This window comes from Lolium rigidum, chromosome 5 (genome assembly GCF_022539505.1).
Source record: "Lolium rigidum isolate FL_2022 chromosome 5, APGP_CSIRO_Lrig_0.1, whole genome shotgun sequence".
Classification (NCBI taxonomy): domain Eukaryota; kingdom Viridiplantae; phylum Streptophyta; class Magnoliopsida; order Poales; family Poaceae; genus Lolium; species Lolium rigidum.
The window spans coordinates 25702720-25713833 of record NC_061512.1 but is presented as its reverse complement, the minus strand read 5'-3'; the positions used below and the strand labels follow the sequence as shown (position 1 = coordinate 25713833).

The window sequence follows — 11114 nt, the reverse complement described above, 5'->3', positions numbered from 1 at the left end:
GAATCGCTTTCCGGAGATGCTTTGGCAAAACAGCAAGAGCGTGTCAGAGAGTTGCTTGATACGATTGAGCAGCAAAATGCCGAGATGCTATGATTTGTTGCAGAGTTGTTAACAAGTTTATCTCTACTTGTTAAAATAGATGCTGGCCATTTGTTGTAAACACCCAAATTATTTATTATTTTTGTTGTTAATTATTATTGTAAATAGATTGCTGATTTGTTGTAAATACCCAAAAAAAAAATCTTAAATTTGTTGATTATTGTTTTTGTTGTTAATTATTGGTGAAAATACTTTACTGATTTGTTGTCAATACCTATATTTTTTGTAAATTTGCTGATAATTATTTGTTATAATACTTTACGGATTTATTGTAAATAAGCATATTGTTGTTAAATTTATTGATAATTATTGTTGTAAATACTTTACTAATTTATCATGTTCAACGATAAATGGCTCGCGCTCGCTTTCGCCCCCGCGCGGCGAGAGGGAGCCAACCCTAGCGCCGCCGCCCGCCCTCCCTTCTCCTCCCCTCCCTTCGCCGCCGCCGGCGCGTGCCGCCGGGCGTTGCTCGTGCGGTGCCGGCGGCGGCGGCCGGCTATTTCTCGTGCGCGTGGCAAGAAGGCGCGGAGCTCGGCGCCCGCGGTGGTGTCCCTAGGCTACATGCTGGTCCGGCGCGGATGGGTGGCTCTCGAGGCGTCGGTGCTGCTCCTTGGCGGCGGGGCAGCGAGGTGGATTGGCGGCAGATGGCCGGTTGCAGGCGGGTGGCTAGCGGCTGACCGCGCCCTCCCAGCCCAAATCTGGGACCTCTAGGCCCCATCTGGGTTGGGGTGGGCTGTCTCAGGCCCCGTTGATGCTCTCTGGAGGTGAACGTGGGGCGTCGGCGGGGATGGGTGGTGGCGGCGCTGCACGCCGGCCAGCTGCAGCGTGGCGGCGGAAACTTTATGGGCCAGGCGGGACTGGCCGGGCCAGTAGGGGATCGGTGTATTTCTGTTGGCACGTCCGGTCTGCTACCGCGATGGCGGTGGAGGTTGTTACCTCCCGCGTGGCGGCGTTGTACAAAATACTAGCGGTACGTGGTTGGTACAAATTATGTCAATTTTGGGTAGTACCAAACAACGGGTAAGTTGACGATTCATACAATTTGGAATACAATATGGAATAAGGTAGATATGTGGGAACTACTCATAAACCTTGAATAATGATGAATAATTTGAACTAATACATTTAAAAAGCAGGGACAATATATGGTGCCCTCACTAATTATAATTTGAACTTTCCAAAGAAGATACAAATCAAATACCTCACTATATCATATGTACCAAAGGAGTGTATATCACCACAACTTGAACATGTCATGTCATATAAGCTACTACTAGCATCATATATCTACCAAAGAAGAAAAACACTTCAGCCTAAAATAGATTCAGTACTACCAGCAGCATCCAGAGAAGAAAAACAGATTCAGTACAACCAGCAACATTCAGACAAGAAGAACACTTCAGCTAGTCCCTCATTACTCTTCCTCAAGCTTCAGGATCTCCATCCTCAACCATGAGAATGGATCTCTACGGCGCACTGGAACTTCCCTGTCATCTATGAACGTAAACATGCAAACATCTCCCTCCTTTAAATTGAATGCCTTCACTGCATATGTCCACGACTTGTTGTAGATCATAGCCTTCCCAGAATCTTGCAACTTCATCCGACAGTACTTCTTTAAATTACTTGTAGGTGTGCAAACAGCCACACTGACTTCTTGTGCTCTTGCTGTGATTCCAAGTCTTACGCAGTGACTGTCCATCATGAACTTAAACAGGAAGGAACGTGTGTACTGCGCGGTAAACTCCTAGAAAGAATATGTTGAATTAAGTCAGAAACATTTATAAATCAAAGATCATATACAAGAAAGGACAAGCTAAAGGTCAGGCTATTTATGATCTTGAAACTAACAGTTATGCATACATATCAGCTATTTCTAGGCCAGGTTAATAGAAAATTATCAGCTATTTGTTAATAGTGAAGGTAGCATGCTATATCTCACTGTAATGACGAATAGCTGACAAATAACAAGAACTAACCAAGAAGCACTCTCCAGATGGTGTCACATTGGTTTCGTCAAGTGTGCAAACGTACTCCTTAGTGATTGGCCTTGGTAACACTTCAGTGACATTTCTAAGAGTCATTCTCTGATGAAAGTTCAATTCAACAAAATTTCCAAAGATGCAGTAATTGTCAAATGGCTGATCAAACCCTGGAAATCCTGGACCTGCATGCAATTTATGTGTAAGATAATGTTTGGAATATTCTTTATAATCAGCCGATCCATGTGTACGAGAACAAACCTCTTACTATGATTTCTTTCTTCTCATCATACTCATCTTCTTCGATGAGCAATGCTTCATCATCGCTCATGTATGGGTCTCTGAAAATAAAATAGTCGTCTTTGTCGCTCACATAGTCATCCTCCTCGCTCACATAGTCGTCGTCCTCGCTCACATAGTCGTCTCCATCATCACTGATATCCTCATCTAAATCACTGAAAAATGTTCAATCAAATGACGAATAGGCTTATCATTGAAATGTTACCAAGCCTTATCATTGAAAAATGTGAAAATAAGCTTTAAAAATGCAGTACTAAAAACTTCAGAGGTGGACACACCACACTCTGAAATTAACACTCCACTGTCATTGTGTGTGTGACTTGACAAGGGGAGGCAGAGTGGACATGTGAATGCATGGATGCAGCATTGTGCGGAAAAATTGTTTAGTTTCAAGAGATCATAAAGAGTAAGTTTGTGCTGTACCAAAATTAACACATGATCATTAGGAAACCTAAGAAGTGACCAATTAACTCAGTCCCCTTCTCTCAAATCAACTGAAAACAGCATCTAGTACTACAGCTGGACAAGTGCTACTACAGCTACAGCTACAGCTACAAGTTCAGGTTAACACTCATACTTTTACCATATGCACACAATATTGGCCAAGCTACTGCAGTAACTCACAGCCTGGTCAATCATAATATGTGATTCTATAAAACCTGACAGTACAACATAGCAGATTGATTTTCTAGTAAGACGTTGCTTATGCCATTGATAATATAATATGATTCTCCAAAATCTGACAGAGAAATGACAACTAACTGAATGTGTGCTGTACCAAAATTGTGCTGTACCAAAATCTGACAGAGAAATGCCAACTAACATGATCATTATAGGAGGATGGAAGGGAGGCATACATCGTTGGCGGACGACGCGCTATTGGAGTAGGCTGCGCAGGTGGCTGAGGGAGCGCCGGTGGCAGAGGACGCGCCGGTGGAGTAGGCTGCGCAGGTGGCTGGGGGAGCGCCGGTGGAGGAGGATGCGCGGATAGCTGAGGGAGCGCTGGTGGTTGATGCCGCGCCGGTGGCTGAGGACGCGTCGGTGGCTGAGGACGCGTCGGTGGCGGATGCCGCGCCGGTGGAGGAGGCTGCGCGGGTGGCTGACGACGCGTCGGTGGCAGATGTTTAAATTCAGAGGTGGACACAAAATCTGAATTGCTATACAGTAAAGAAATATGGTTCGACCGGCACCACTAGTACTGTTTAACTGATCAACTATAAGTTTGTCTAGTCGAACAATCATTTGTTATCTTTTTTCCTCTTACATTTTTATTCAGTAATAATGAAGTGGTGGGAGTAGTCACATAAGAAATAACAACAAAGTTTGAAATCTAAAGGAATGTTGCACTTTAGCAGGAGGAGAGAAGGGAGGCATACATGATCTCATGCGCTGTTGGAGTAGGACGCGCCGGTGTAGGATGCTGCGCAGGTGGCTGGGGGAGCGCCGGTGTAGGAGGCCGCGCCGGTGGAGGAGGATGCACGGGTGGCTGAGGACGCGTCGGTGAAGGATGTCGCGCCGGCGGAGGAGGCTGCGCCGGTGAAACCCTGCATTTTTCATTGTCATGTCAGCTTCTTTTAAGTGCTGCTGAATAGAAAGTTATGCCTTAAATTTGTTTCTAAATCAGCCCAAGTGCTGAATGCATGTCATAGGAGAATATGCATGGGTGAGCGACAAAGAACAGTGATCCAGAGGTAGCTTTACAGTAATGCAAAAGGTGATCCTTAATTTTTGTACAACTTGCTGCATTGCACCACTTTTAATCTGTTTCTTAATTAGTTTGTGCCCCAGAAATCAATTAATTAAGAATTAACCATGAAGGGGTTATGGAAAGTGTAAACATATATCAAATCAAGTTCTAGAAGTTGTCAAAACACTGGTACACAAGAATCTACTTATATGCCTAAGGACAATGTTCCTCTTATAAGTTGAACAGTGCTATACATATACAACTCTAAAACATAAACTACATAATATTTAGTGCTACAAGAAAAAACATAATTCATCACAAACAACAGCGGCACAAGGGCAAGGTGGAAGGGAGTTCACAACAGATGCTACAGAAATAGTCTACAGGGATATGGTCCTTCTGCATTTCCTTGCGGATGACAGTTCTTACAATTCAACACATGCAAATAATTCACCTAAAATAGATATACAACTAAAAAGTACCTCCATGGATAAAAAATATGTAAATAAAATCCAATGGCTAAACTTAATTAGATGATGGTTGTAGAGGCAGTTCTATATGGCTAAATGATTTAACTGTTGCAACACATCTAGGCAATGGTTTGATGGTATTGGTATTCACGCATCCTTGAGGAAACCAAACAATGTGTCCAATCATTAATCTAACAAAACAACATGGTACCAAACATGATCAATTTTACTACCCAGCAAGGTGAACAGCTGTAAAATGTAAATAATCAAAGAATTACAGCGTGGAAGATCCCGGAGCCGGAGTGGAAGACCCATGCGGTGGTGGAGGAGGCTGCGCGGGTGGCTGATGACGCGTCGGTGGAGGATGCCTCACCGGTGGAGGAGGCGTAGGTTGCTGAGGCCGCGCCGGAGGCGGATGCTGCGCAGGTGGCCACGCTGGTGGCTGAAGCTGCGGCTGGGGGAGGCCCTGCGCCAGCGGTGACTTAAGGCGCGGAGGATTCCATGGAGCACGTAGGTACGGGTGGAACCGACGCGGAGGTGGCGCCATGGATTCCTGGTCGGAAATTGGGAAGGTGACGCGGAGGTCGCGGAGAAATTTGGGGATTTCTGGTCGGAAATTGGGAAGGTGGCGAAGTTTGCAATGAAACCCAGAAACAATAAGGAAAATACCTGAGGGTTTTGTGGAGGGTTTGTCTAGTGGAAGGTGAGAAGGTGGAAGGGTGCAATTTTGATACAGAAATACCTGAGGGTTTGTTTGCAAGAACGAAAATATATATACTGGCCACCGCGAGGGTTTGTCTCTTATCCCCTTTCATTTCTAGGGTTGCCACCACGACATCGGCGAAGGGGAGAAGGCGACATTGACGACATCGGCGCCACCGCGACATCGGCGCCATCGCGACATCGGCTCAGGTTGGCACTCTCCACTCGATCCACTTTGTCTCTCCAAATCGATTCCCCATCCTAGGCTCATCCACATCCTTGGTTTAACGGCATTCAAGATTTGGGCCGATTTTGGTTGGCTGTTCGTCCCCATTGTTGGCTGCTCATCCCCATTGTAGTACATTACTTGGTTGCTAGATTTGGACTGATTTGGTTGGGTATATTGGTAGTAGCACCAAAATGTGTATTGATCATAGGGTACTGGTGGAACATTTTCACTCTACATGTAACTACAATAGATATGGAAAATATGAATAAAACAAAGACCAAGATCCCAAGTTCTAACTCAAAGGTGGAGCAAAGGGTGAGTCCAAAGAACTACAACCTAGGAAATACCAGGCACAGAAACAAGACACCACAAAACAACTCTCTGCCTTCAAACAGAGTTACAGTTGTTTCAGTCTACAGAGCTTTGTATGTGCAAACAGAATCTTATACAGGAGATTCACCTCATACACAAGATGTTTACTGAAATACAAGATGGGCTTTGTATGTACAGACAAAATCTTATACAGAATCATGTTTTATTACCAACTAGTAATATATGTAGGTTCTAAAGGGTATCAATTATAACACTGCTCCTTATAAAAAACTATTAACAATTGGAGTATTGGTTAGCGAAAAGCAAATAATTTAAACAATTGAAATAACCTGAACTTGATGGCCACATGTTATAGTTTTTTGAATATTTTTACTAAAGAATAACAACTTGTTATGGCATCTGATTTGCAGATGGTGTGGCGGTGGGTGTTTCTGTACTGTTGTTTTATTAGATTTCCTAAGCATCTGATTTCTGTCTGTAATGTGAATTGCTACATGCCACTCAAATCTGATTAACAACAGAAATCACTTAAATCTAATTAACTGTCCAGATTTTTTTTACCTGGACTACAACTTGTTATGGCATCTCATCATCGGCGCGGCATCAACCACCAGTGTTCTTCTAGGGGCTGTGTTTGGATAATCGCATTGTTTTTTTTCCCCTGTTTTGGGTTTTGGCCTGGTGACTGTTGTACAAGGAAAAACGCAAACTGGACCTATTTTTGCACTACGATTGGTTGCCATTAAAATATTTGCATGATCTTGTCATATATATGAATGCATCTGCTCAATTTAATCTTGCATTTCCGACAGTATAATCTAAATAATTTGCTATTTATATCATAGTGTGTACTTGCTGGTCACATGGCAACCTTAATGTTCTCTGCCTGTATATCATTTCTTTTGGACTGTGCATCTTTAAAATTATTTAATACCTTGCTACATTTCAGAGATGGAGGTGGGGAGCACGATGTTAAATCCTATCGTGCTCTCTGATGGTGAAGAGGAGATGCAAATGGACATGAGTGATTCGGACATGGACGTCCCGGTGCAGCCTGTGGTGGTTCATAGGGGTATGTGTCTTCACATGCCTACAAATATGTCGATTACGAGATAAACGGATATGTCTCTCACATGTACAACTATTATCTGCAGGACCGCGTATAACTGGCAACGAGGAGTTTGATAAGCACTGTGTTTGGGGAAACAATCTAGTACTCAATGAAGACCAATGCAAGGCCCTCACAAAGATGGTTCGTCGGTTCCCAGGAAAACCAATCAAGTACTATGTGTACAGGATGAGCAAATCTTCTGTCATTCAAAAGAACTGCAAAATGGTGTGTACTAATTTTAACTCCTTGCATAATTTCTGAAAAAATACTAGGTACTGCTAGTTTGCTACTTTGTGGTGTTTGCTACTTTGTGGTGCTTTGATCTGATTCATGCCCCCACTCTGTATAAAGCTTTTTGCTTCAAAAATGTTTATATTGGGCATGCAGTTGGAGATTTACTTTTCTTGTTGGAAGCAGACATTGGTACTGTTATTCCTGTGTTAGTATGTCATCTTGCTTAAATATAGATTTTACAAATCCAATATCGATTAAATCTATATTTGCCTTGTGCATGTTTAATCATCACTTACTAATTACTAATTTACTACCAGTAGTTATAACTGCCGCTTTACACTCAGCTTTTGTAGGGTTTGTTAGTGTTGTTGTTTCCTTAGGTGATCATTTGCTACTTGTTGATCTGTTTTGTTTCCTTAGGTGATCATGTGCTACTTGTTGATCTGTTGTTTTCTTAGGTGACATTGTTCTAGTAGTTTATATATGACAGACAATCTCTATTTATATAATCTTGTTTTTTCTTCAAATTGTGTAATTTTAGTTGTGCCTCTTCTCCTGATGTAAAGAAGCAGACAAATATACTAGTACTTTAGGAAGAATACAAATATTCTTTCCTAATGATTCTCAAATGTTTCTATTTTGCAAGGAATTTTCCGCAAAGTTCACAGAGAGGTACCTCAAGAAGTTCCTCAGTGATGCAATTGAGCTACCAGTCCAATGTGCGGGATATAAAAAGTACTACAATGTCAAGATGAGGCTAGGAATAGATCTAAAGAGGGCAATGCTGACAAGTGGCTGGGCGAAGGCTGTAAGGAGGTTCGGCTTAGAAGAAGGTTGCGTCTACATCTTCTGCTTCTCTGTCGATAAGAAGGGCCATTACCCTTGGCTTCTCATCGACCCCCTGGAAGCATGAAGACGGTGCCAACGGTGCCAGTGGTAACATTTTGGTTTGGTGGTAGCATTTCTCATAGCACTGTTGTGCTAGTTTGAAATGTTGGACTGTTAAGTAATCTAGTTAAGTAATGGACTGTTAAGTAATGGACTGTTAAGTACCGACTGTTAAGTGACTGTTAAATACTGCTAAGTATGGACTATTAGAAATGAACTGCTATGTGTCTATGCTACTGTTAAGTACTGCTACTATGCAATGTTAGTATATATATGTATGGAATGTTGCTTCCATGTGCAGCTTTTCCTCTTTCTATCAGTTTTGAAGTCTTAATGAACTGCAATGTTAGTATATAGTTGACAATCCCTGTTAACTATAGGATTACCAATGCTACTGGTGGCTGATATAGGATGTTTGTATATGCTAATGTTATGTTTATATCCCTGTTAACTATATGCTAGCTATAGCATTGTTTTATCACAGTAATGAACAATTGTGGCATTTAAAAGTGCCCCAAAAGGTATACATCTATTGGGGCACTTCAAAAAGTGCCCTAGTAGGTATACACATATTGGGGCATTTGAAAAAGTGCCCCAAATGATCAATTGTGGCATTTAAAAGTGCCCCAAAAGGTATACATCTATTGGGGCACTTCAAAAAGTGCCCTAGTAGGTGTACACATATTGGGGCATTTGAAAAAGTGCCCCAAATGATCAATTGTGGCATTTAAAAGTGCCCCAAAAGGTATGCATCTATTGGGGCACTTCAAAAGTGCCCTAGTAGGTATACACATATTGGAGCATTTGAAAAGTGCCCCAATAGGTATACAATTAGGGGCACTTCGGAAAAGTGCCACTAATTGACTACTATTAGGGGCACTTTGACAAGTGCCACTAGGACAAGTGCCCCTATATCTATACCGTGGTGTAGTGACAGCGACGGGAGATGCCCTGATCTATATAAGTTGTGGTATATCAGAGCTTGAAATTAACCAGCTCTCGATCGATCCAACACATCCAACATTAGCTCTGAGAGATAAGCAAGGATCGATCGAAATAGCCATGGCGTATGTAGCCCAGCTGCTGCTTCTCGTCCTGTGCACCTTGACCTACCATTCTCTTGGTGCAGCAGATGCCACAGGCTCACTGAAGGCTGAAGCCGTGTGCGCCGAGCCACAAGGTACGCGCGCGGGCGGCAGTCTATTGCAGATTTAATTTGGAGTTGTAATCGTCGCCTAATGAACTCCCTTTTGCAGTGACTTCATCGTCGTCCGGCCGAATCACGGTGCCGTTAAACCACCGGTACGGCCCGTGCTCGCCGATGCCATCCACAAACGAGCCGACCATGGCGGAGCAGCTCCGCGCTGACCAACTCCGAGCTGAATACGTCCGCCGCAAAGTCCTTGGTCTCGGCGACGAGCCGAAGCAATCAGAGCTCACCGTGCCCACCACGCTGGGATCTGCCCTGGACTCGAGGTTGTACGTGATCACCGTCGACATCGGCACCCCGGCCGTGACCCAGCACATGATCATCGACACTGGCAGCGACGTGTCGTGGGTGCAGTGCAACCCATGCCCGGAACCTTCTTGCCACGCCCCGAACGGCACCCTCTTCGACCCCCTCCAGTCGAGCACCTACGTTCCGTTCAACTGCACCTCCGCGACGTGCCTCCAGCTCGACGGCAACAACGTTGGCTGCTCGAGCTCGCAGGAATGCCAGTTCTACGTCGGGTACGGCGACGGCGCAAACACCACCGGGACGTACGGGGCCGACACGCTGGTGCTAACCGACTCGGAAACGGTCAGCGGCTTCCAGTTTGGCTGCAGCCACGAGGCGGACGGGTTCACCGACCAAACCGACGGGCTCATGGGGCTCGGCGGCGACGTACAGTCGCTCGTGTCGCAGACGGCGGCGACCTACGGCAAGGCCTTCTCCTACTGCCTCCCGGCGACCTCGAGCACCTCCGGGTTCCTCACGCTGGGCGCGCCAAACGACACATCGGACTTCGTGACGACGCCCATGCTCAGAGTCAAAGACTACCTAACGTTCTACAACGTGCTCCTCCAAGACATCCAAGTAGACGGTAATCTGCTCGGAATATCGCCCTCCGTCTTCGCCGCCGGCTCTTTGATGGACTCCGGCACCCGCATCACCACGCTGCCGCTGGAGGCGTACTCGGCGCTCTCCTCGGCTTTCAAGGCCAGCATGACGCAGTACGCGGAGGCACCGCCATGGGGCTACTTCGAGACGTGCTTCGACTTCGCAGGGGTGGAGCAGGACGACCTCACGATTCCGCCGGTCGCGCTGGTGTTCGACGGGGGCGCCATAGTCGACCTCGACCGCAGCGCGATCATTGACGTGGCCAGCAGCTGCCTTGCGTTTTTCCCCACCAACGAAACCGACGGCAGTGTCATCGGGTGCGTGCAGCAGCGGACGTTTGAGGTGCTGCACGACGTCGGCCAGAGCGTCTTCGGCTTCCGCAAGGGCGCCTGCTGATCGATCATTTCCATGGACGGCATCCTCTACTTGTTTGTGAATTTGTGATTGCCAAGGTAAGTAAAGGACACTAAGGGATTGTTAATTTGGATAGAAAATAAGTGATCTCATCATCAAGGATTGACGGGGTTTTTAGTTCATCAGTTCCCTGCCAAATCCAAACTGAGTAAGTTACTAGTAAGGGCATCCAAACAATCTCCAGTTAGGCCAAATTTACCAAGTACCGCTACTCGTCATGTCTCCTCGTGTGTTTCTTTTTAACATTCTCCTCATTTGTTTCTATTGCTTCAATCGTGAAGAGTAATGAAAGAGAGTGTTCAGACTTTAGTGGAGCAGACATGGATTAACGTGGACACGAAATAGACACAACAAATAAATTGTGACATTTTGTTACAGTATTCAGATCTAAAGAGTTGTGTACATTTTACTCGATATGCTGACGTCTGACGTGTACAATTATGAAACTACGGCCCCCATAATCTGACGTACATGTCACAATACACACGTGTCAATTTCTTGGACAAGGAGAAAGACCCCTTGGACAGAAAAAAAACGAAAGGGCGACATATACCTGGACGAGTG

At 45.0% G+C, this 11114-nt stretch overlaps 1 protein-coding gene across 1 annotated transcript; it reads left to right on the top strand.

The window, feature by feature from the left end:
- The first annotated feature begins 9097 nt into the window (after positions 1 to 9097).
- LOC124651387 (aspartyl protease family protein At5g10770-like) lies at positions 9098 to 10532 on the top strand. The gene is made up of 2 exons (XM_047190480.1): positions 9098 to 9215; positions 9292 to 10532. Exons 1-2 carry the CDS (start codon positions 9098 to 9100, stop codon positions 10530 to 10532), a joined length of 1359 nt encoding a protein of 452 aa, XP_047046436.1.
- The last annotated feature ends 582 nt before the right edge of the window (positions 10533 to 11114 follow it).